General features: G+C 41.8%; 1 protein-coding gene and 1 non-coding gene across 2 annotated transcripts in view; both read left to right on the top strand.

Moving 5' to 3' along the window:
* Positions 1-26,542, top strand: part of GDA (guanine deaminase) — a 102,322-nt gene that overhangs the window by 39,474 nt on the left and 36,306 nt on the right. Inside the window, exons 2-4 of the mRNA XM_075559067.1 lie at positions 17,968-18,056; positions 21,211-21,382; positions 25,368-25,455. Coding sequence (XP_075415182.1) covers positions 17,968-18,056; positions 21,211-21,382; positions 25,368-25,455 — 349 coding nt within the window. The remainder of the gene's footprint in view (positions 1-17,967; positions 18,057-21,210; positions 21,383-25,367; positions 25,456-26,542) is intronic.
* On the top strand, positions 13,773-13,904 carry LOC142460669 (small nucleolar RNA SNORA84). The gene has a single exon (XR_012786834.1). It is a non-coding gene; the product is annotated as a small nucleolar RNA SNORA84 (small nucleolar RNA).

The raw sequence follows: 26,542 nt of genomic DNA, 5'->3' as shown, positions 1-26,542 counted from the left end.
TTGTGTAAGGTGTAATGAACAATGATGATGACCACCAATTATCATTGGAATTCCTGCGTGATTTTCTCTATCTCACTTCCTTCCCTGCCCACTCAGGAGAAATCGCTACTGTTAATTTTATGTCTCTAAAGGCCTTGTTTTTCCTTATAGCTTGACTTTGCACATTTATATTTTCAAACAATATACTGTTCAGTTTCACATGAAAACTTTTTAAAATGCTGGAATCACGTCAACATTACAAAGGGTTACAAGAATAGAACAAATAAATTTCATAAAAATTTTCACCCAGATGCCCAATGTTAAACATTTTTGCACACTTGCTTCCACATTCTTCCTCTTTTTAAATATATAGACACATGCATGCATATTTATATTTGCAAATCCTTCTTTTTCTGTTGTTATATTTTCTCAATCAATCGAGAGTAAATCGCAGGTACTATATTTTTCTCTAACTCCTTTAATGTGTACTTATGGGAAAGCGAGGACACTGCTGTACATAATCAGATTACAACCACCTAAATTAGGGAATTAACACTAACATTTTTTGCCAAACACAAGCCAAGCCTGTTGCTATCCAATCTATCCTAAATCAGTGTAATCCACAGATGCTTTGCAATTTTCACCATGGTCCAGTAATGTCCTTCAAACCTAAATTATTTTCCCTTGGTTCCAGAATCACAAGGTGCATATACTGGGCACATTCCTTTTTCTCCTTTTTTTAAATTAAAAAAAAACATTTCCTGATTCGATATTTGTTACACATACAATTCAGTGTCATTGATTAGATTACTCTTGTTGCGCAACCCTCCCTGGTGTCTAGTCACCTAATTTCCCCTCGCCATGCATTCTGGACCGGGATTCTTCCTTGTCATATGTCTTTAGTGGCATTCCATCTGGAACAGGCCCTTAGTCTGTTTGTCTTTCAGGACTAGGAACATTTTAATGACTAAAGGACAATTGATATCTAGACTGTCTCTCAATTTGAGTTTCTCTGATGCCTTCCATGATTGGATTCATAGTAGACATTTGGGGCAGTTATCCTACAGAAGTGGTCGTGGATTCTCCTCAGTGTATCATATTCTTTTAGAAGGGGTCCTATGACTGCGGGGTGGTAATCAGGCAGAGATTCCTTCTCGTCAGGCATATGATGTTGACTTGTCTTATTTCTGGTCACTTGTTTAAGGGGGTGGTCTTCAAGTTTATCCACTGTAATGCGACTGCTTTACTCTGTGAGATATAGTGTGTGGGGAGGTACTTTGACAATATATACACATCCTTCTCACCAACAGATTTCAGTTCACACGTTCTAACATTCATAGATGACTTTGGCCTGAGTCAGGCGTTACTACGATGGTGGCCAAGTGCTCATTTGCGTTCATTCTGTTCACATGTACTGGTTGGTATATTCTATTACAAGGAAGAACTTGCCTGTTTCCCTTTACTTATTTCTTTGTATCAATGGACTCATAAATTGTTTTATTCATTGGGCTTTAGTCCATCTTATCACTATTTGTGTTAGTCCAGGTAGACTAGAGAAAGAAATACATAAACACACATATGTATATGAGGGAGAAGTTTATATACAAGAAGAATTGAACATTGAGAAAACATCCCAACCTACACCAGTCCAAGGCTATAAGTCTGATATTAGTCCATGTGTCCAATACCAATCTATAAAGTCCTCTTCAGACTCATGAAACACATGCAATGACGCCAAATGTAGGTCGATCACAAGCCAGAGGGTAGAACCTCTTTGGGGCCAGTGGTGTTGTAAGCATCTCAGTGCTGGCAGGGGCCTTTCTGTGGCTACTCTGGCTTCTGAGGTCTGGTTGCATCAATGTAGCTTGCTTTCTGCAATGTCTCCCAGGGAGTGACCCGAGAGAGGTGTCTTCCGCCTCCAAGAAAGAAGTACCAGATTTCCCAGAATTCTCAGGAGAAGGCCATGCCCACAGAGCCTCATTGGCTATCTCCAGATTGACAGCCTAGATTCCACCCCTACACTCTCAATCCTTAAGTAGACACTAGATTAGGTGACTACCACACTATTTTTATGTAAATTGGCCCAGACTTGTTTATTGGGAGGTCTTTAAGATAACTCCAGAGGGCTTTTAAACCAATCTATGACTATGTTTCTTAGCATTTCTTGATTTTGCAGCACAAAATTACTTTCCCAGATTCATTTTATACTGTCCCCGCCGCAGCCCTAGAACAACCCTGGAAGCACCTAGGTCTTTTCACTAAATAATGGTGTTTGGAAACCGAGATCTGAGCACTGAGGATGCTAACTGCTGCTGGGTGTCATTGATTTCAGGATGCTGACCTCCTTAACTGCCTCAGCCTTGACCACTCCTCAGCCCTGACTGCTTCCTTGGCCCTGATGTTGCCACAACAGTTTCATGAAAAAGGAAAAGGCCCATACGTGTTTCATGAATAGAAGAAAAAGAAAGGGGGGAGCTGCATAATTAATTTTTTCAGGGACAGTTGACTTTTAAAAAATTGTATAGTGGTCAGTGTCCCTCAGACTGGATCCAAGTGGGAATAGAAATTCGAGATTCGGCGTCTCAGTTTTGTGTCTTGAGTAAGGTATTTATCATCTTTCTGCCTTAGTTTTGCAATCTGAAAATTGGACTAATGGTTTAACCTGTGTCAGGGTTTTTATAAGGTATAAAAGAATACATAACTGGGGGAGAAAGGGGGGGAATGAGGAGCTGATACCAAGGGTTCAAGTAGAAAGCGAATGTTTTGAGAAGGATGATGGCAACAAATGTACAAATGCACTTGACACAATGGACAGATGGATGGATTGTGATAAGAGCTGTGTGAGCCCCCAATAAAATTATTTAAAAAAACATAACACATATAGGGCACATAGTAAACCCTTGTAGGTATTATTATTAATAGATAACCTATCATTTTAAATGCTTTATTTTCCTTAAAAAATGTTAAATACAATACAAACCAATTGTTAATGATGTCTACTGTGGAGATCAAAAGAATTAATGAAGTTACTTATTTTCTTTAATCAGGAAGTGCATGATTTCGACAACAAATCAGTGTGCATGTGTGTGGGTGAGAGGAAGAGAGAGAGAACTAGAAATATTCTTTTGAGGGTATTTGATCAGATGAAAGGTAAAGTTATTACTAACTGGAAACAAATTCTACATTGAAGAGACGTTTCCTGGAAATGTAGGAAGTGCCAATGAAATTGTTTTCAAATGATAAGATTTGTCTTGAATTGAATTTGGGCGTGGGGGATATTTGTAAAATGGAGGAGCCCGGATGGCATTGCGGATTGTAAATTAGACTTCAAACTACAAAGTCAGCGGTTCAAAACCACTATCTATTCCCCCAGAGAAAGAGAAGCTTTCTACCTCCACCAAGAGTTAGCTCCAGGACAACCCCAGGGGCAGTTCTGCCCTGTCCTTTAGGGTTGCCATGTGTCATCGTCAGCTCGATGGCAGTCACGTCGAGTTGTAAACTAGCAGGAGCAGCAGTCCTGACTAGGAGATCTATGGGCTCCTGCTAACATTTCAAAGGTGGTGGGGTGGGCTGAGTGTTGAGTTTGTAACCAGCAGCTCGGGGGCAGAAAGATGGGGCAGTCTGTTTCCATAAAAGTTTACAGGCTCGGGAGCCCGATCAAGTAGTTCTACATTCTCAATCTAAAAGGTTGCTGTGCATGGAAAGCAACCCAGTGGTGGTGGGTTCGGTTGGGTTTTCGTAAGCTCAGCATCAGCTCAAAGCTGTGAGGTCAGATAAACCTCCACTCTCCAGGCATTTTACCCTCTCTGGGACTGGCTGTCCCTCCCATAGTAATCTCCACTTCCCTTCTTGGTTTGATCATCCATTTCCACAGCCGCACAGAACTGATAGACCACCCTTGCAGTTCAGTGGGTTGTTAAGGTAGTGGCTGGGTACAACTCAGGGTCAGCACCAAGATGAGGAAGTGGGTAGGCAGTCTTCCTTCTTCAGTGCAGGACAACTCTGTCAGCTGGTGGTGCAGGCATCCTCTTGGCTCCTCCTGGCCTTTTTGCCTGCGGCACTGACTGCCAAGGTGGGTCCCTCTGTGCCTGTTGCTGTTGGCTTTGCTGCTGGGAGCTCTCACGGCCTCTCTGTCTACAGTGGGGTAGCCCTTGAGGAGTTCTTTTAGGAATTTTTTTTTGGCTTTTTCATATTAATTCTCTCTGTCTCTGTCTCCTTTATCTTCTCGTCCTCTTCCTTCTGTCTACGGCTTCTCATTCTACGTCTTTCCACACAAAATCCTCTGTGGAGTTGGCTGCCCGTATACACCCCCTCCCCATCCATTCCACAGCTTGACAGTATCACGAGGACCACGTCCTTATTTCCATAGGCTACAGCTATCTCATTTGCATAGTCTATTAAGCAATCCCTGAAGATGCATATTAATCATATGTTAGGCTACAGACCAGGACCAGGCAAAAAGTATCCAACCCTAAGTTGTTTGCAGTGTGTCCACGAAATAACAATAAAGCAGGACAAAAGTAGCAACCCTTCTGGGATTTGAAACTAGGAGGAAAGTAACCCGTCAAGGTTTAGGAGGGAAATCCTTCAAACTGATCTTCCAAAGAACCAAGGCCAAAAATTGGAGAGAAAAAAAGTCACAGGAGAACTCATTTCACATTAGGTGGAGTTGACAAACGATGGCCTACTGCCTTTTCTATGTGACTGAGAATTAAGAGTAGTTTTTACATTTTAAAATAGTTTAAAAAATAATTTTAAAAGGCAATACTGACAGTAGCCATACCAGGAGAGAGAAAGGTGAAATCAATCACAATGACCTATCTATAACCCCCTCCCAGGGGGATGGACAACAGACAAGGGGTGGGGGAGACACCGGACAGTACAAGACATGAAAACACAATAATTTGTAAATTATCAAGGGTTCATGAGGTGTGGTGGGGGGGAGGGGAAAATGAGGAGCTCATACCAAGGGCTCAACTAGAAAGAAAATTCTTTGAAAATAATGATGGCAACATATGTACAAATGTGCTTGACACAATGGATGGATGGATGGATTGTGATAAGAGTTGTACGAGCCCCCAATAAAATGACTTTTTTAAAGGCAAAATTATATGTCATTGCAAGTAAAAAGCAAGTTCAATGTTTATTTTCTGTAAGTATTGTTTTATAAAAACCCAGCCACACCTGTTTTTCTGCCTTCTCCGGGGTGACATGGCTTTCGTGGCAGAAAGGCAGAGTTGTGCAGTTGTTCCACTGGGCTCCTCACTGCCACTGAGTGAATCCAGCTCAACGTGACCCTCTAGGGCAGAGTAGAATCTCCCCTTTGCGTTTCTGAGCCAGACTCTCTCTAGGAGTCGACAGCCTCATCATTTTCTGGCCGAGCATCTGGTGGATTTGAACCTTGCACTCAGCAGCCCAGGGCTTTTCCTGAAGCTCTGCCAGTGTAGAGTGCCTTCACAGAGACATAGGACTTGGCCGATCCAAATTATTTACCCTTTGGCCCTTCACAGAAAAGTTTTTTTTACAGATCCCTGGTTCATACTAAGAGAACCGTCTCTGGGAAGATGTTTTAGTTGGGTCTAATTTCCTTAGTTCTGCTTCTGACTTGCCTTTGACCTTGGCAACATAAGCTGACTGATAAAAAGGAGCATAGTAGACGAGAAAATCTAAGTTCTGCGTGATGTTCTCGTATCTTTATAACATGATTAATTCCATTCTACCTATATTGCCTAAAAGTTTCACTTAAAAAAACAATCTCACATCTTACTTCTCCATCAACCTATAGTGAATTGAGCTAAAATGTCCATTTTCATCTTTTATCTGATTTTCCTCCCCAATCTAATCCCTAAGTGTGTGTAGTAAGTAGCAATGCATTTTCTCTTCTTGTGTTGGATGGCTCAGCTGATTCTGAGTGGCCCTAAGAGGAGTTTATTCTGTTCCATAGCAACAAGCCTTTTGCCCAAAATTGCCATCTGGCGGTTTGGAGCCTCTATCTTTCAGTGATATTTTTCATTAGCTGATAGTCATTGCTCATCTGCTCTTGGCTCTTGTGTACCTGACATTCTCACTATTGCTCATCCTAAGTAGTCCACTTTCAAGAAGGGAAGCACTTGGAGTTGTGTGCTTAACAGAAGGGACTCAATTAACTCCTCTGGAAAACAAGACGTTTGGACAAGAGTGGTTCCGCCAGCTTGAACTAGCCGTGATTTCAGGATACTTAGTTTTTAATGACTTGTGTGTATGATTGACAGGTTACCTAGCTGTGACTCACAGAGAAGAACTATAACACAGGAGGTACTCACACACACACACATTCAACAGCCACTGTGTTAGTCTGGGCACTTTAAAGAAACAAATCCACAGAAACTCGTGCACATCAAGAAAACATCCCAACCCAGTGCTGCCCAAGCGCACAAGTCCAACATTCACTCACATGTCCTACACCAATCCACAAAGCCCTACTCCATCTCACTAAACACATGCAATGATGCCCCAACTGCCGGAGAAAAGTCGAGTCAGTGAACGTGTAAGTATCTCCGTGCTGGCAAGGGTCTCCACGCGCCTGCTCCAGCACCCAGGGCTGCATCAGGGTAGGTCCATGTGGCTTCTCCTCAGGGATGTCTTGCAGGAAGTGAGCCTTGCCAGCTGAAGCAGGGAACTGACTAAGGCAGCTGCACCCTGCTCCAACCATCACAAAGCAAGAGACTGGAGAACTTGAAAAGCGAGGCTCACTGAGCCATTTATCCCTCTGCCCTTCAATAACCCCACATGTGTTTATTGGTCAGGTTGGCACAATAAACTAACTACTTCAGCCACCAAGTCAATTCTGACTCATAGTGACCCAATCAGGCAGAGTAGACTGCCCATTTGGGTTTTTAGATCTTTAAATCTTTACGGGATTAGTGTCAAACCAAAAATCAAACTCACTACCATTGAGTCAATACTGACTCATAGTGACCCTACGAGACAGGATGGAACTGCCCTTTTGGGTTTCCAAGACTGTAACACTTTATAGGACTGGAAAACCCCAATTTTCTCCTGGAGAATGGCTGGTGGTTTCGAACTCTCAACTTGCACAGTTAGCAGCCCAAACATTAGCTACCAGGAGTAGACAGCCTCATAGCCTCCTCGTTCTCTGAGGTACTTTATATTTTTCTTTTTTTTTCTCCTGGCAACCTGTTTATTTAAGCTCTACCTAAGCTTTCATTTACAAGCAAATGCCGTCAAGGGGGAAAAATCCATCCACATAAAAATTAAACTTGCAGGATTTACAAATTAATGTGCTGAGCAGAGGGATAAATGATACATCTTTTGCAAAACTCCAACCTACAGCATTTAAAAATTCACACAGGCACAATGTAAGGTTGTCTCTTCACAATGTACCTATTTACATAGCTTCTCCAACGTCAGATGATACAATCCTCTATATTTTTCTTCATTACTCTTTCTAACATATATGTTATGTATTTCTCTACCAATGCATGTTACTCATTCCTAGAACAGTTCTTCTCACACTGCAGCACTAAGAAAGTATTTGGTGAGTAAATGTATACATACGATGAAGGGAAAAATATCATTTAAGCACTTGATTTGCGGATTATAATTCTTACCACCCCAGAGCTGCAAATGTTATTTAAAGTACACTCTTTCCATAACATAGAGCAATTTGTCTCAGTGCCTCGGCTACTATATTTATTTTCATCCCATTACCTCCATACCAAGAACCATCACTGTTTGGGTCGGCCTTCTCTTTGAAACTTACATTCACGACACCCACGGTCCTTCTATCTGAGCCCACGGAAATCTGTCCTACTCTCATCCTCACTTGATTCATTTTCTAGCTTTCTGTATTTTTAAAATAACTTTTTAGTATTTAATTAAAACAAATTATTAAATGAGTTTTATGATAGTAGGGCATACTTTTCTTCCTGACTAGAATTTTGCATATAATAAAGTAATTTAAACAGGTTCTGTCTATTAAGAATTTAGAATTTGAAAAAGCAAGGGGTGATAATTAATACTAGCCATTTATTATATAATTGTATGTTGTTGAACAAGGTTTTTTATTTGTTTGATTTTTCTAGCTCTCTGTCTTAAATCCTCAAACATAGTTGCGTGGATAAGGATTATACTTACATATTCCTATTTTTTATATTTTACACTTTCAAACACATTTAGAATTATCTTTATTGTTTGGGGTGGAGTAAAACCATTTTGAATTAAAAATATGTATAAATCACCTCAAAATCATACCAAAAATAGAAAATAACCACCGTCAACTTTTAAAAACAGCACCAACAGATACTCCCTTTCCTCTTAGCAAAACTGTGACCCGTACATGTCACATAACAACATACAATAAAAAGAAACTTCTCAACATTTTATCAAGGATAGTTTTCATTTGATATCGTGAACAATGTCACCCCTGTTATTTTTTAACTTAAAAAAGGCATGGTAAATACATACATAACAAAATATTTCCCATTTCAGCATTCATCACATGGACAGTTCTGTGATAATTAAATCACATTCATCATGCTGTTCAGCCAACACTGTAGTTAGCCATCACTGCACAATTTTGTTGTTTTTACCCATTCCCTTATTTACTTACTTTGAGATGGTTTGAACATTTTCAGTATTACCCATATATGAATGATGCCCACTTTGGGGGTGGATGGAGTGGGAGATTCAGAGGAAAGATTTGAAATTGTCTTGTGAATGGTGGGAATGTGAGTTGTCTAGAGAAATGGTTTTCACTCTTCATGGATAATGTGCCCTAAAATGATGATTTTTTTTGCCCTAAAATGATTTTGAAGAAACTTTATACTCTTTTTATGGTTCTAAAACAGTACAAAGTTTTTCTAAATAATTATAGACATGTTAAAATTAAACAATATTATAAAATATTGTCCAATGGAAATAAAATAACATGATTTAATAATTACCTTTATTTGTTTTGTTTTAATTGCGAACTAGCTCTTTTGTAAAGATTTGGAATGTTGCATGTTTTTCCTGTATTAATAATTCTGTTCCACTCTCTCTAAACAGTTTGTACTAATGTAAAAAACTTTACATTGGAAATCCTTTGTTTTTGGTTATATAAAATAAAATTTTTATTAATGAGCCCTGCAAACATTGTTCTTGCTGCATCTCTCTCTTTTTTCTTTTTTTGCTGTATATCTCTTAAACAACTCTTTAAGTAACGAAACATTCATACATTATTTCTCAGACTGGAATACAGATATATCTTTTTAAAATCATTTTTGGGGAGCTCTTAAAACTCTTGTTACAAACCATACATCAATTGTTTCCGACATATTCGTACATATATTCAATCGTTCTTTTCTAGACACTTTCCATTGAGCCCTTGGGATCAGCTCCTCCTTTTTTCCCTCTCTCCTCCCCCCACTCCCCCCACCCCAACCATCGTAGCCCTCTGATAGATTGTAGATTGTTAATTATTTTCAAATCTCACTTCAACTGCCATCTCCCTTCCTCTCTGGTTTCTGTTGTGCTTCCCCTGACTGGGCGTGTGTGGTTATGTGCTATTCATTGTGATCGGTGCCCCTCTCCCTGCCCACCTCTTCCCCCTGCCCCCTGCCCTTTTGGCATCTCTATTCCCATTCCTGTTCCTGGGTTCCATGTGTTATGAGTTTTATCTATTTCCTATACCTATTACATACATGCTCCCGTCTAGTCTAGATTGGGAAGCAGCACTGAGGTCATGATAGCAGGGCAGGGTGTGTGTGTGTGTGTGTGTGTGTGTGTGTGTGTGTGTGTGTGTGTGTGTGTGTGTGTGTGTGAGAGAGAGAGAGAGAGACAGAGAGAGAGAGAGAGAGAGAGAGAGAGAGAGAGAGAGGAGGCCTCCGGGAAACAGAGGTATATTGTGTGACCCATTAGGGCTCTACAGCACCCTGATTGACTCGCCCCTTCCCTGCAACCCCTCTGTGGGGGGATGTTCTATTGTCCATGGATAGGCTTTGGGTCTCTGCTCCAACATCCCTCCGTTCTCACCAATTCATTTTTGTTAGTTTGTTTACTATTTGTTGTGACTCTTCTGATGCCCATTGCGTAGTCTTGATACCTCGTGATCGCACCGGCTGGTGTGCTTCTTCCTTGTGGGCTTGTTGCTTCACTGTTGGATGGCTGCTTGTTTAACTTCAAGCCTTTAAGGCCCCAAACACCGTATCTTTTAATAGCCGGGCACCATCCTCTGTCTTCACTACATCTGCTTATGCACCCATTTTGTTTTCGGCGATCATGTGTGAGTGTGTGGGTGGGTAGTGGGGGAGTAGCAGCACAGAATGCAATTTGTTAGAACAATGTGTTCTTGTATTGAGGGAAGGTATGAGCCAAAGCCCAAGTCCAGTGTGCAGTTTCAGTGTATTACCTTATAAATATATGTCCCGAGGCCAATGCCTCTGTTGTTATGGATTAATGTATTTCCATAAGTGCCCACCTCTGTTAATCTCCCTATCTATGCCTTTGATTCCTAGAGCTTGCCTGTTTGCTTTTGCCTCCTCCTGCCACGCCATCATGTTTCCCCTTCTTCTGCCTCTTAGTGCTTCCTCTCCACTAGCTTGGTGTTGCTCTAATGCTCACAGGATCTCTACCCTCTCCTAGATGCTGGTTCTGCTTCCCTAGTTGTTCCCCTGTCCATGGCACCGTCCGCTCACCACACCCTTCTTTCCCACCCCTCCTTTCCCCTCTACCTTCTGGGGCCATTGGTCCCATTGCCTTCTCCCCAGGCTTCCCTACCATGGTCCAACCCATATAATTAGGCAAAACATCCATGTCCTAGTCCTAACAATAAGAAAACCTACATTGAAGAAAGAAAAGGGAAAAGAAAAAGATGAGAGAAAAGAAAAAAGACCCCAGATAGGTCCAGTCTGTTTACTGGCCCGCCTGCCTGGGACCCTCCCCGCTGGTCCTGAGGGGGATCGGGGACTGCTCCTTCTCATCTGAAGTCCATTCTTGAGGATCCTCAAGGGCTCTGTGCTCAGCTTTACTCCAATTGCTGATCTGTTCTCCTCCATTCCCACACTGTCTCCCCAACGTGTGTCCCCATTATTGTCCCCTGTCTCCATATGTTCCAGTTAGGGGGCAACGTATCTTGAGCTGTGGGTAGTCCCACAGCCCTCTCTGCCCCATCAGCTCCAAGCAGGGAATTCATCCCCTGTGCTTGGTGTTAGGTGGTATCTCATGGTTGTTTTAATGTGCATTTCTTTTATGGCTAATGAACGGGAACACTTTCTCGTGTGTTTGTTGGCCATATGGGTCTCCTCCCTATGAGAGTTCTTTTTCAGTTCTTTTGCCCACTTCCTTAGGAGGTTAACTGTTTTCCTCTTTTTGCAGGCCATTAGGGGTGTTGTAGATTTTAGTAATGAGTCCTTTGATGTGTCATTACTAAAAATCTTCTCCCAGTCTGTGGGTTGCCTTGTCACCCTCTTGGTGAAGTCTTTCGAGGCACACTGGTGTTTTATTCTTATTAAATCCCATTTATCAATTTCCAGTTCACCTGTGTGTGTACCCTTCCCTATTGCAGTGAGCCTATGAATTCCCAGGGCCAGTGCTCTGAGGCTTGTCCCGATTCCTTCCTTGATGGTTCTGATGGTTTTGGAGTTTTACTTCTAGGTCTGTGATCCACCTTGAATTTGTTCTTGTGCATGGGGTGAATTAAACATTTTGTTTCATTTTTCTACAGGTGGATATCCATTGTACCCAACACCACTTGTTAAAAAAGGCATCACCTTCCTACTTTATGTTTTGGGGACCCTTCTCGAAGATCAGTTGTCTATATGCTGATGTTTTTACTTCTGGATTTCTATTCTTTTCCACTGACCTGAGTATCTGTCATTGTACCAGTACCATGCTGTTTTGACCACTCTGGCTGTGTAGTAGGTATTAAAATCAGGTAGAGCGAGTCCTCCGACTTTGTCCTTCTTGAGGAGTTCTCTTCTAATTCTGTGTTTGAAATTGATGGTCAGTTTTTCCATATGAAATTGGTGGTCAGATTTTCCAATTCTTTTAAGAAGGTGGTTGGTATTTGAATCGGAATAGCGTTAAACTTATAAAGTGCTTTGAGTAAGATTGACATCTTCACTATGTTGAGCCTTCCAATCCATGAGCATGAGATGTTCTCCATTGTGGAGGTCGCTTTTGATTTCCTGTAGGAGGATATTGTAGTTTTCCTTGTATAGGTCATTAGTTTTCTTGTTAAATTTATTCTAAGGTATTTCAGTTTGTTCTTGGCTACTGTGAAGGGCACTGCCCTCTTGATCTCCTCTTCTGTGGTCTTGTCCAATGTGTATAGCAAACCTATCGACTTCTGTTTGTTGTTCTTTTACCCTGCCCCTCTTCCATATTATTGATCAACCCCTATCATATTTCTTCACGATAAGATTTGTGGACTTAAGTTTAAATGTTTAAAATTTCCTGGAAATTTTTAAAAATCTGTTACAAATTCTGAAAAGTAGGTTGCTACATGCACAAAAAAGACACTGTTTTTTCTAGCACTAGATAATGTATCCATGGATGAATGCTACTCAAATAAAATAAAGGATGGCAGACATTTTTATTTTGTTCATTTTATAGATGTAAGTGCTGAGAAAGTTTTTCATATAAATGAGGTACATGAGAATGGAAGGAGATTTTTTACAGCAGTTTTCTCAACTTTTGAACACCCAAGTCCCTTGCTACAAATGTTGTGTTGGTCTCTCACCAAAAAATATTTTTAATGAGCTGTCAGTTGATAATTTTGTCTTCCTTCAATTTGATTTAAACCACAGTGGTAGAGAAAAGCTGACATTTGCCAGGGATTGTTGGGTGTCTGAGTTTGGTGTTTGCAGATTTCCCTTTAGCAGTGTATACGCCTTGCTCCAACCCTACTTGGCTACTGAAGTTTAACCTAGAGAAAAGGAGAGTTGACTTCCATCAAGGTGGGAATTTTACCAAATGTGTGTTAAATGAATGACAATGGAGGTCAGAAATAATAGATGTTGGAATCTAAACTGGACAAAGAAAGCAATGAGAGGAAGATGCTGATGGACCAGAGGGAGGTCAAGGGAGGCCTCAGTGGGGAGAGTCCAAAACGCAATTAGAAGAGCGAGATGAATGTGGTCAGAGCATGAGACAGGTGGCTCAGTAGCTTTGGGTGCAGAGCAATTAAAGGTGTGAGTGTGGGTCCAGTGGAACAAGTCACTGAGGTTGACCTCCCTGTCAACAAGTAGAAGAATGGTCCATGCTGGTGTTGAAATCATCAGGAACGAAGGGGGAGCTCAGAGGGCAGAGAGAAACTGTGAGCGAGGCATCCCAAAGTTTAAACAATGGAGGTTTCTAAACTGTCCCTGATTCTTGATTACCTAGTTGGTATACATGGCAGTCCTGGGTGGCGCAGTGATGAATGTGCTTGGTTGCTAGTGGAAAGATGGGAGACTTGAGTCCATACAGAAGCACCTTGAAAGAAAGACCTAGAGATATATTCCCCCAAATCAGCTACTGAAGACCCGACAGAGCATAATTCCACTGCAGCACACATGCAGTCAACTCCATTGCAACTGATCCCGGAAACTTGATAGGCGAAGATCTTGGTCAAGGGTAAGTGGAATATAAAGCCTCATGATAATGGGGCTGATTAAGATTCCTAGTGTGTGACCAAGGGTCAGAATACTTATAATTTCAGTGTTGACTGAAGCGAAAAAGGGAGGCATGGGTGAACTTAATTTAGTAGTCTTTAAATTGAGTCATTTCTTAACTCCTAAACACCTGGTACAAGTTAATAGAAAATATCCCATGCCCTGTGGCTGCTGGTGCTGTTGTGCAGGTACAGCTCTCCAGCCGATGGCAATGGGACAGAGCTATCCTGTGATGTATGCACGGGGCTGTTACTCTTCAGCAGCCTCCATCGCCCGGTCACTGGTACATGGGAAACAAATTCCATTTTGTCTTACATTTTCATATATGTTGAATTGTTTTTAGAACATCACTGTCATTTGGGATATGTTGGCGTGCATGCTATGAAATAACGTGGTGCTGGTTTGTCAGTTCTCCTGTTTTGCATGTTTGTGTTTGTGTGCATTTGCGTGTTTTGGAAGGTTGTGTGTGAAGGTCAAAGGGCCACCATCAGTTAGTTGGTATCAACTTGATGACATGGTGTCTGGTGTGTTTGAAGATTGTGCTAGATTTGTAGAAATGTAGGAATTTCCATCTTTCTCCGGGATCAGGATCTCTTTATGTAGTTCAGACATTACATTTTGCTATGGAATTTTCTATGAAATTCTCTGAACCTCATGGTCCATTATTGCAGCCACATTTAGCTACTGCATGTCTGAAGTAGGGGGAATACCACTAACGAGCTGGGTTTTCTGTTTTAAATCATTTACATTTGCATTTAGCTACTGATACTCATTTCAGCTTTGGAAGACTTTTAAGTAAATTTGGAATAACCTGGCTATGGGAGTCTTTTTAATTTTATGGGATTTCAATATGGATTAAAATGTTCATAGCTGATATAATTTAAATGCACAATTATACCCTGGACTCCAAGACGTAGTAATTTCTGTACTAAGTTTTATATGGATTTTAAGCACGCTAATGGCAGCTAACTATAAAAGGTTGGTGGTGAGTCAAACCCACCTTGGCTAGTTGTACTCCGTCCAACAGGGCTGCTCTGGGTTCTAACCAGCTCCATAGCATTCATGCTTATTGTGGTCCATCTTTACAGAAGCAGATTTTCAGGGCTCTTTTCCTGAGAAATGTCCAGTATGTTCAAGGCTCCAATTCTTGGTTAGCAGCTGGAGCACTTCCATTGTGTTTCCAAGACACCTAGTGCGCACAAGAGCCTTGTGCACTGTCTGGCGGCACTAGTCCCAGTTTGCAGATGGGGAATCAGATCAAGAAAGACTGAACAACTCTTCCAAGGTCATCCAGTTGTTAGAAATGAGCTTCACACCTCACCAGCCTGACTCTTACCTGCTTTACTGTTGTGTTTTTTCTACACAGAACTGAAAAAAAATACAGCAGACTATAGTGAGTGTCTAGCATCAAAACATCAACATATAAGGGGGGCGGGGTTGTAGATCCCCTTACAGAAGTGTCACAAAGAAGAGGCTAGCCAGTCAGGGTGCAGTATAGCACCAATTAAACATACAACTTTCCTCTAGTTCTTTAATGCTTCCCGCCACCCCCCAACTCCCACCCCACTATCATGACCGCAATTCTACCTTATAAATCTGGCTAGACCAGAGCATGTACATGGATATGGATTAGACCTGGAAACACAGGGAATCTAGGACAGATAAATCCCTCAGGCCTGATATTGAAAATAGCGATACCAGGAGGAGAAGGGGTAGGTGGGGGAAGAGACAGGGAACTGATTATATAACCTACATTAGATCTACATGTTACCTACATATAACCCCCTCCCAGGGGGACAGACAATAGAAAAGTGGGTAAAAGGAGACGTCGATCAGTGTAAAACATGAAAAAATAATAATAATTTGTAAATTATCAAGGGATAATGAGTGGGAGTGGGGAGGGAGGAGAAAAATAAGCTGATACTAAGGGCTCAAGTAAAAAGAAAATGTTTTGAGAATGATGATGGCAACTGTGTTTGTCTGGGTACTTTAGAGAAATAAATCCACAGAAACGCATATGTATAAGAGAGAATTTGATATAAAGGTTAAGTGCACATCAAGAAAACATCTCAACCCAGTGCTGCCCAAGCCCACAAGTCCGTTAACCCATATGTCTGACAACAATCCACAAAGTCCTACTGCATCTCCCAAGACACATACAATGATGCTGACTGCAGGAGGAAAGCCGAGTCAGTGAGTGTGTAAGCATCTCAGCACTGGCAGGGGTCTCCACACGGCTGCTCCAGCACCCAGGGCTTCATCAGGGTAGGACTTTGTGCCTTCTCCTCAGGGATGTCTTGCAGGAAGTGAGCCTTGCCAGCTGAAGCAGGGAACTGGCTAAAGCAGCTGCACTCTGGTCCGACCATCACAAAGCAGGAGACCCAAGAACTAGAAAGGCGAGCCTCACCGAGCCATTTATCTCTCTACCCTTCAATTAACACCACATGTGTTTATCGGCCATGTTGGCACAATAAACACTAACTATATCAGCAACAAATGTACAAATGTGCTTGAATACAGGGATTGGGATGAATACAGGGATTGCGATAAGGGTTGTATGAGCCCACCACTAAAATGACTTTTTAAAATTTAGGCTGTAGAGACTCAACTGTCAGACAATTTTATGTGCATGTATATTTGTTGTTTTCATCTGCTCTTGAGTTAACTCTGCTGCTTGGTATTTTTATTTAAAGTAGAAGAAAATCATGCCTAGTCTAATGTTACCCTCATGGTCCCAACATGTTTGAGCCCATTGCTGCCCCTACTGTGCCAGTTCATCATATTAGGAGGTTTCCTGGCCCACGCTGGTCCTCACCTTCATCAATTATGATGTCGTCCTATAGCAACTGATCCTTTCTGAGACCTTGCTAAGAGCAAATGAACCAGGAAATGTTCTATGGTGGCAAATAGGGTTTCCCCTTGGCTTATTTCCAGAAGATGGCCAGGTTTGGGTTTTGGTTTGTTTTATTCTGGAAGCTTTGCTGGAACCTGTTCACCATGGTATCCCTGCTGCTATTTGAAAGAGCAGTGGGTACAGCTTCCATTACCAGTGCTAACACCCAAGTCACCACCATACCACAGATAGACAGATAGTGTTACTAACTTGTCCTAGGATGTCACTGTTACTGGACTTTCCTGTAGAGCCTAACAAAAATCTCTTAATCCTCTGTGAGGTAATATTTCTATGGAAAATCATCTCCTTTGATCATTTTCAGGGGTGAGAGGATTATCAATCTACCATTTTTAATATTCTATAATTTTTGAAGCTTTACACATTTCTGTACAAGTAACCTCCAGTTTATGATGGGGGTTTTGTTCCAATGACTTCATCATAAATTGGTTCTCTAATTATTGAAGTTAAATTTTTCTATTTTTTTAGTTTTAATTATTATTGCCTTTTCAAATGTTTAATTAACCTGATCTCTATTTTTAGCTATGAATATATTACATATTATTTTACTGGTAATGATTTGGACAGTGTCATAATTTTGTCAGTTGTGGTATAACTCCACTTGTGGGATCATGTGGATTATAACATCAGGCAGCAGCATGTGCCAACACTGTATGTAGCACCTGTGACTGATAAGATGTACAATGAAAGAAAAAGATAACCCAAACAATCTAAATGCAGTTTGTGGTCATGTGAATATGTTGTCAATTGAGAAACACCAGTGCTACAGCAGAAAAGGAGACACGTTATCCATTTATTCTTCAGTGACCCAAGGCAAATCCAGCTCTAGTGTAGTATCTTAGAAGATTAAGATATTTAATAGTAACAAATGACAGTGTGTTAGTCTGGGTACTTCAGAGAAACAAATCCACAGAAACTCATATGTCTAAGAGATAGTTTTATATAAAGGTTAAGTGCGCATTAAGAAAATATCCCAACCCAGTGCTGCCCATGCTTACAAGTCCAGCATTAGCCCATATATCTGACACCAATCCACAAAGTCCCTCTCCATCTCACAAAACACACACTATGACACCAACTGCAGAAGGAAATCCAAGTCAGTGAACGTGTAAGCATCTCAGTGCTGGCAGGGGCTCCACATGGCTGCTCGAGCACCCAGGGCTGCATCGGGGTAGGTTCATGCAGCTTCTCCTTGGGGATGCCTTGCAGGAAGTCAGCCTTGCCAGCTGAAGCAGGGAACTGGCTAAGGCAGCTGCACCGTGGTCTGACCATCAGAAAGCAAGGGAGCCAAGAACTAGAAAGGTGAGGCCCACCAAGCCATTTATCCCTCCACCCTTCAATTAACCCACATGTGTTTATCAGCCAGGTTGGCACAATAAACATTAACTATCTCAGTTGTAATTCATGAATTGTAATTCTTTTCTTTTGCTCTCTCTTTTAAAGATAGTGTTTTTAGAAGAAGCATCTCAACAAGAAAAACTGGCCAAAGAATGGTGCTTCAAGCCATGTGAAGTAAGAGAACTGAGCCACCAGTAAGTCATGGGCAATTTCTTTGATTAGCTTTGGATTATAGAAAGACTGCCTGAAAATCATTTTTAAACTAAAATACTTTATCTTGTTTCAATAAAATGGCCATCATTTTTCACTTGGAAAACACTATTACAATTCAGGGTGCAACTTTAGAAGAATGTAGTAAGCCAACAAGCAAGCCACGGAACTTGGAATTCAACTCCCTGGTGGGAGTCCTTGTACTGCAGCGACATGAGTGTTAGATTTAAAGCAAGCTCCTTTCCTTGTTGAGCTTGTTTGTGCACTCCGCAAGGTTGTTAAGCAAAGGGCTCATGCAAGGCTATGTGCTGAGGGTCTGCGAATCAGTTTACCTCTAAAATTCTTGCACCAGAGGGGCTGGTCAGAGACCAGAGAAAACAAGTTTTGTTATGCTTGCAGGTGCCCTTAACACCTCCCTCCTTCTCTCCTCTTCCTGCTGCCTCTCATGAGCTTAGACGCCTACTGGCACTGGGCATGGAAACTTAATGCAGGAACCTCTGCTGTTGCCTCTGCTTCCTCTGGCTAGATTTTCACTAGGAATATATGTTGAGGAAATACTGACATTTATAATCATGCATGCCTTTGGGATTGAGGGATTAGAAGAAGGGTGTTTGATAGGCAGAGTGGAGGAACTTGTCTGCAGGTCTTTGTATCTTTTTGGTCCTTGGTGATGAGGCTGTTTGGAGTTAATCCATCAAAACTGTTGTTCCCAGGATCCCTGTAAGCATGCAGAGGAGCATACATACAGAGAAGTGGGAAAGCAAGAACTTACACTTTGGGGGCGGGGAATACTGAGGTCTGTGAAGGAAAGTCTTTAAGTTAAAGTACAATGGATTCCATGCCAAACACACAAAATGTGAGCAGTTGCATTCTGTATGTCTCGTGATGGAGATGCCATGGAAGCTAATGTCCGTGACACTGTTTTCAGTTGACCTGGATAGCGGTCTGTCGCAATGCAGTGTGCATTTTATAGAGGGAAGGTGACAGTTGGGAGTCCTGTGGCAGTCCCTGGAGGGTGTAAACACACTTGATTGGTGGCTGAGTGGTTGGTGATTTGAACTCACTGAGAGGCACCTGAGGGAAAACCCGGTTCTCTGCTTCTAAAAGGCTACAGCCTTCAGAATCCTGTAGAACAGTTGAACTCTGTGTACATGGTGCCCTCAACCGTTGGGATCGACTCAACAGCTGGTACCAACGGTGGACGGTGCCTTGGCAGGCAACAAGATTATGGCCTGGAGACCTGATTAATAAGATGATACAAGCAAGCAAGATACACGATCTAAAGGGGTGTGGGATGTACAAATTAAGTCATCCAGACAAAAATAACGTTTTAACATAATAGCTTTAAGAAAAAAAGGGGGGTGGGAGAAAGGAAGGAGGGGGAGCAACCAACCCAGGGAAAGGGAACAAGTGAACTAAAATCAATGGAGAGAAGGGTATAAGATGCCTAGTGGGCGAGTAGTTCTGAACCTGTGGGTTGCAACCTCTTTGTGGGTCGAATGACCCTTTCACAGGGATCGCCAATTCATAACAATAGCAAAATTAGTTATGAAGTAACAAAGAAAATAATTTTATGAATGGAAGGGTCACCACATGGGGAACCGTATTAAAGGGTCGCTGTATTAGAAAGGTTGAGAACCACTGATCAAAGGCAATGTAACAAGGAGGAATTACTACACCTGAATGAAGGCCGAACATGATGGTGGGACAAGAGGAAAGTAAAAAGAAATAGAGGAAAGAACCAGGAGGCAAAGGACATTTATAGAGACCTAAACACAGACATGCACATATGTAAATATATTTATATCTAACAAGAAGGAAATAGATATATGTACTTATATCTATATGTTAAGAATTAACAAATGGACATTGGGCCTCAACACAAGAACACTTTGTTCTAATAATCCAGAATTCTATGATACTCACTTTCCTGACAAAATTGCGGAAGACAAAATGGGTGCATAAGTAAATGTGGTGAAGAAAGCTTATGGTGACCGGCTATCAAAATATATAACATCTGCCTGAGAAGCAACAAAGGACACATGGAAGAAGCACACCAGAAGCACACGTGAGGTGTCAATGGGATCAGGTATCAGGCATCTAAGAACCAGAATAAAATCATACCAATGTGAATGGGGGTGGGGGCTGATCGAGGAGTGGAGACCCAAAGCCCATTTGTAGAAAATTGGACATCCCCTCACAGAAAAGTCACAAGGAAGAGATGACCCAGTCAGGGTGCTGTATAATATCAATGAAGCACACAACTTTCCTCTAATTCTTTAATGCTCTCCCCCCACTCCACTATCATGACCTCAATTCTACCTTATAAATTAGACCAGAACACACACACTGCTATATATAAGAGCCTGCAACACAGGGAATCCAGGATAGATAAACTTCTCAGGACCAATAATGAGAATAGAGATTCCAGGAGGATAAGGGGAAGGTGGGGATATAAAGGGGAAATCAATCACAATGGTCAACATATAACCCCCTCCCAGGGGGATGAACAATAGAAAAGTGGGTGAAGGGTGGCAGAGGATGATTTAAGATATGAGAATAATAATCTATAATTTATCAAGTGTTCATGAAAGAGGGAAGGGTAAGGGAGAGAGGAAATTGAAGAGCTGATACCAAGGGCTCAAGTAGAAAGAAAATGCTTTAAAAATGATGATGGCAACATATGTGCAAATGTGCTTGACACAATGGATAAATGTATGGATTGTGATAAGAGATGTAAAAGCCCCCAATAAAAGTATTTAATAAAAAATATCATCAAAAAAATCCATGCTGAACAAAATATTACATTTTAGATAAAAACCAATGGACATTGCTTGCTTTGTGCCCATGTGTTTTTAAGCAATCTACTTCTAAAAGTCAGTCAGTGAAAGCCCGATGGCACACTGTCTGAAACGCCTCTGACCAGGGGGCTTCTCAGCACCGAGTGGCGTTCATGGGCCCCAGGACCTGGGGCCGACTCACCAGCAACAAATGACAAGAAAAGAATGGGAACATTTAGAGTTGTTGAGGCTTCTGCTGTAACCGGATGTGCCGTAAATCAAGAGAAAATGTGATGTAAAGATTCAGCATATGACTAAAGATGTTATTAAAGTCTTTTCCTCTCATCTTGATTTCCAGTGAGTTCTTCATGCCTGGACTGGTCGATACACACATTCACGCTCCTCAGTATTCATTTACCGGAAGTAACGTCGACCTGCCTCTTTTGGAATGGCTCACCAAGTACACATTTCCTACAGAATTCAAGTTCCAGAACACTGACTACGCTGAAGAAGTCTATACCCGAGTTGTTGTAAGTAGCCTGTTTGTGAAGATTGGTGTATCACGTTCAGTGATCTGTCTAAACAGCTACTTTATCTCTGGTTATTTTAAATGATAAACTATAGTTAATGCAGATAAAGCCATAGAGATGTTAGAGGTGTTTTGTTATTTACATCCAGCTAAGTTCTCACTACCTCACAGACAGAACTGGCAGTGGGGACAGAGAGAACTTGGATCCAGCCTGCTAAACCCCTAGTCTGATGGGCTCTCCGACTGCCTCAACAAAAGAAAACCAGTTGTACTGCCACTGAGTCCGTCTGAACTCACAGTGACCTTGTTGGACAGAGTAGAATTGTTCCTTGGGGTTTCGAAGGCTGTAAATCTTTACTGGAGCAGAAAGCCTTCTATGTCCCCCATGGAGTGACTGAAGAATTCAAAACACTGATCTTGTGGTTCATAACTCCATGCATAACCCACATTGCTTCACCAAATTCAGACTGAATGCATATGGTTGGCGTAGTGGGTTAGGATGTGGGCTGCTGGGTCATCAGTTTGAAACCACCAGCTGCTCTTCAGGAGAAAGATGAGGCTCTCTGATCCTGTAAAGATTTATAGCCTCAGAACCCCACAGGGGCAGTTCTACTCTGCCCTGTGGTTCGCTATGAGTCAGAACCAATTGGACGGCAGTGAGTCTGAACTTGGTATAGGTGCTCATCCCTAGTGCTGCTCGGCAGTCATGTATTGAATTGCTCCAGGACTTCTGGAAAATTCTGTGAGTCGCTGTCTTCAAATGGAGTTGGAGTTGGAACAGCCTCCAGAAGGTTTGTGACATTAGTCCTGCTTGTATAGATTTACAGCCACGGAAACCCTGGGTAGGTTGCTGTAAGAATATCATGCACATTTATTGTTTATTGTTTTGTTAAAAGTGACCTCACACTTCCTGTCTGCTCAGGCTGTGCTGCGGCCAACATTGAGCTGCTCAGCAGCGCCCACTGCTAAAGTCCAGAGTCTAGAGTTATGGTAGCTTCTGGGGGCCTTATTTTTGGGGAGGTCTTATTTTGGGGGGATGCCTTATATTTCAGCAAGAGGCAAAACCCTAAGTAGGTCTTATTTGGGGCGGATGCCTTACTTTTGGGGAAACGATCTATTTTGAAGGTGATTTGAACTCAATGTCCTGCCTCCCTCCCCAAAAAACAGAGAAAATCAACTCTCTTCAGTCCTCTTCAATGCTGGTCCAACCCACTCAGCAACTCACAACAGCGTCTATAGTGGAGAAGTAAAGGACAGAAGTCAGTTTTTAATCTGACCACTGCTGAGTCCTCTCATCTAGCGCCCTTTAGACATTTGTTGTACCCAGTGATGATTTTTCTCCCAAGGTGTTGGCTCCACCAGGGTGAATTACCAACAGGCCTTACGCAATGGCCTCTCCATTCTGCCAGTGTCCTGGTCTTGCATCATTCAAGCTTTGAAGAGTAAATGCAAAAGTGCTCACATTTATCCGCCTGCTCTGCTTAATTATGCATTCAGTGCAATTGGGGCTCTTGCTTACTTAGCATGCGTGCACACGACACCGGGGAAACTGAGAAGGACTGCGGCTGTGTACTGAGATGCTGGTGCGTGGTGTTAGTAATGAAGTGTGCTAACCACACCCAGGCTTTTTATTCTCAACAGCTATTTATATCTCATGTGGTTCTCAAAAGGGCTTGAGACTGCTTAAAATTGCATGGTACACAACAAAAGAAAATTAGTCATGAAATCACAGCAAAAGGGAAAAATGAGGGGAAGGGAACTAAGATAAAACAACAAGAAGAAGGTATTCTTTGATGGTGGTGCCAGGATGGGGTGGAGGGTGTGTCCACACATTTGTTAGAGTTTGTCATTAGTTGGGATTGATGTTTTTAGCAGCTATCCCAGAGAGGGAAATTAATTATGAGATTCATATTGCCTACATAATTTAAAAGACAATATATTTTAAGATAAAGTGCATCTATTTGTCAAATTGAAATTTAAGAAAAGTAATCCCAATGAAGTGGTTAGACGCTAGACTGTCAAAATGCGGCTCAAAACTAAAGCAACACTCATTGCCATCGAGTTGATGCTGACTCATCATGACCCTATAGGACAGGGTAGAGCTGGCCTGTGGGTTTCTGAGACTGTAACTCATCACACAAGTAGAAAGCTTCATCTTTCTCCCAAGGAGTGGCTGGTGGTTTTGAACCACTAACCTGCTGGCCACCACTTATGCCACCAGAGCTCAGTTAATGTAAGACCCAAGTTTATCAATCTTTCTGGTCAGAGTGAGAGTATCTAGGGCTGTATGTCCTCCATATCGAGGTCTGTACAAATGGCTTTAAGAAGTCTTAGAGTCTGAGATTTTCTTATGCTTCTTAAGTTTTTGTTTACACATTTGATGTTGGTGGATGAGGGCAGGTTTTACCCCTTCCAGATATTTGCAATGTAGATAGCCTGTGTTTCTGATTTGGGGGAGGCCCACACAATTAATGGTTGGGTGAGCTGAGGATAGTGTTGACATCTTTGTAAAGCAGTTGAGCTTGTTAGCTAGAACTTGTTCCTGAACTTAAAGACTGCCGTGTCTACATGCCAAGGGCTACGAAAGTTGGGTACACAAATAGAGACTCTGATATGTGACTCCGCTCGGCCCCAGAACGAAGTCCTAGATCAGCTGCCACAAATGAGCCATCAAGACCCTCAGCGTGTGGGGATCATATAGGTGATTACCAGGAGCATTTAATTGGCAAATTATTTGAAGTAAAAGAATGTATTGGCAAATCTCTTCTGTGATTCACTTTTCTTAATAAAAATGATTCATTTTAGTTAACACATTAACCCGTGGATATCTAATTACCATTACATTTTTTAAACTAGCCTGAAGATTGCAGATTCAAATTGAACTGAATTGAGCTAAAAAGACTAGGAAGTTAAGGAATCTGCGTAAGCTAAAGTCCAAGGACAGGAGAGGGTGATGCTATCGCTGTGCATGTTCTAAGACAAACTAATGATAAATATTCACCTATGTGGTAGAGTGAATCTACGCATGCTGTGGGGTCATCGATGATTTGGCAGGTAAATAAGAAAGAGTCCTTCCAGTTCCAAGGAGTCAGGCCATTAAGACACAAAGTGAAAAGAAAGGAGGCGAGCACTCCCCACTGTAACTGGAGGAATAATAACCTGATGTGTGAAGAGGCCATTGCTGTTGGCCTCGACATGCACAGTCGTCTTCAGTTGGGAATCTATTCTGAGTACATAAATTACTGTCTCAGAACCCCTGTGGACAAGAATCTGAAACTGGAGCAAGGTTAAGAAAGACAGCAAACAGTTGGTGGCGTTTCTGATAGATTTCTCTATAAACGGTAGCATCCAAAGTCGTCCTGGATAGAGTAGCACCACCTCAAACAGTGAGCCTGTGGTAAAAGCCACAAGGGCTTGAGAAGCCTGAACACAGAACATAGGCAGGGTACCCCAACCATGTATGGCTCTTTCAGTTGGAGTAGTTTGGTATAAATCACTGATCTTAAGGAATAAAGAATTAGTGTTCCATTGGGTCAATTCTGAGAAGAACTGTGTAAATTTAGGGAATCAAATTTATCCTCTGACACTGAAAACAGCAAAAATAAGCCAACATACTGCCAGAGTCCATTCTGACTCATAGTGACCCTATAAGTCAGCGTAGAACTTCTCCCTAGGGTTTGCAAGACTGTAAAAATGTACCAGAACAGATAGCCTCGTCATTCTTGCAATAACTGGCTGGTGAATTTGAACTGCCGACCTTGTGGTTAGTAGTCCTTGAGGCTAGGTTATCCTACTGCACAACTAGAGTTCTTTCATTAACACTTGAGGAATATAAATATGTTTGTTTTTTATCTTAGCTGCATTAAGATGGCATAATTTCAGATAAAAAACACATTTTAAATGAAAAATTAGAATTCTGTCTGCTCTACATGCCACGTGACTTCTTTGAGCACACACGATTCATTGTTTCTGCAACTTATTTTTAGAGGAGAACGCTAAAGAATGGAACAACTACCGCTTGCTACTTTGGAACAATTCACACTGACTCAACCCTGCTCCTTGCGGAAATTACAGGTAAGCAGATGAAAGCTTGATTTACGGGCACTTCAGACAAAGACAGCCAGATCAGACCAGGCAGCAATTTGTACTTGTGGGCGCTGCTGCCCTTTTATTTGTTAAAATTTGAGCAGAGCCCCAACGGCTCAAGTAGGAAGAAAATGTTTTGAAAATCATGATGGCAGCTCACATACAAATATACTGGATACAACTGACGAATGGATTTTTATAAGAGCTGCAAGAACCCCCAATTAAATGATTTATTTTTAAAAAGGAAAAGAAAAGAAATTAAGCGGTGAATCCCTTATGGGCAGTGAAGTGTCCTGTATTATGTAGTGTTTAAAATTGTTAAAGTGATTTGATTATTTAATTAGGGTTTGGGGTACCAGGTTCAGGTCTCCGTGTGTCTGGATTTTGTGAATGCATTTAGGGCTGTTTTATATGGAATGATTCTCACTGGAGCTGCCCTTGTATGATACGTCAGTCATGTCTTGGCTCTTGGTTCGACTTGGGCATCTGTGCTAGATTCTGGGAACACAGTGACAGAAAATAATCTCTGCCCTGGAGGAACCAGGCAGGACACCTACATGCATTGGTTAATAATTTTCGTCACAGGTATGATGCTGTTACTCGCTGCCTGGCATTGTGCAAAGCACCCAAAACATGGGTTATTTCCAGGTGATGAGGTACTTATCATTGTCCTCATGCTACGGATGGATAACTGATAACCAGAGGGAGTAAGGAACTTGCCTAAAGTCACAAAGCCTTTAACATCACAAAAGTGGAGCTGAAACCGGATTCAGACTGGTATATCCAACATTTGTTCCAAGTACAGGACCTAGAAAGAGCCCTTATGGGGTGCAGCACGTAGCACTCTGCTACTAACGAAAACGTTGGTAGCTCGAATCCTCTCGATAACTCCACCGGATAAAAATGTGGTGATATGTTTCTATAAAGATTACACCCATTCTCTGATGTCGTGATTAGTTACACATTGGGCTGCTAACCACAAGGTCAGCAGTTTGAATCCACTGGCCTCTTCCAGGGAAAAAGATTTATAGCCTGGAATACCCTTGGGAGTCGTCCTACTCTGGCCTATCGGGTT

This window comes from Tenrec ecaudatus, chromosome 10, assembly GCF_050624435.1.
Source record: "Tenrec ecaudatus isolate mTenEca1 chromosome 10, mTenEca1.hap1, whole genome shotgun sequence".
NCBI classification, from domain to species: Eukaryota; Metazoa; Chordata; class Mammalia; order Afrosoricida; family Tenrecidae; genus Tenrec; species Tenrec ecaudatus.
The sequence above is the reverse complement of the archived record's forward strand: the minus strand, read 5'-3'. Positions and strand labels throughout refer to the sequence as shown.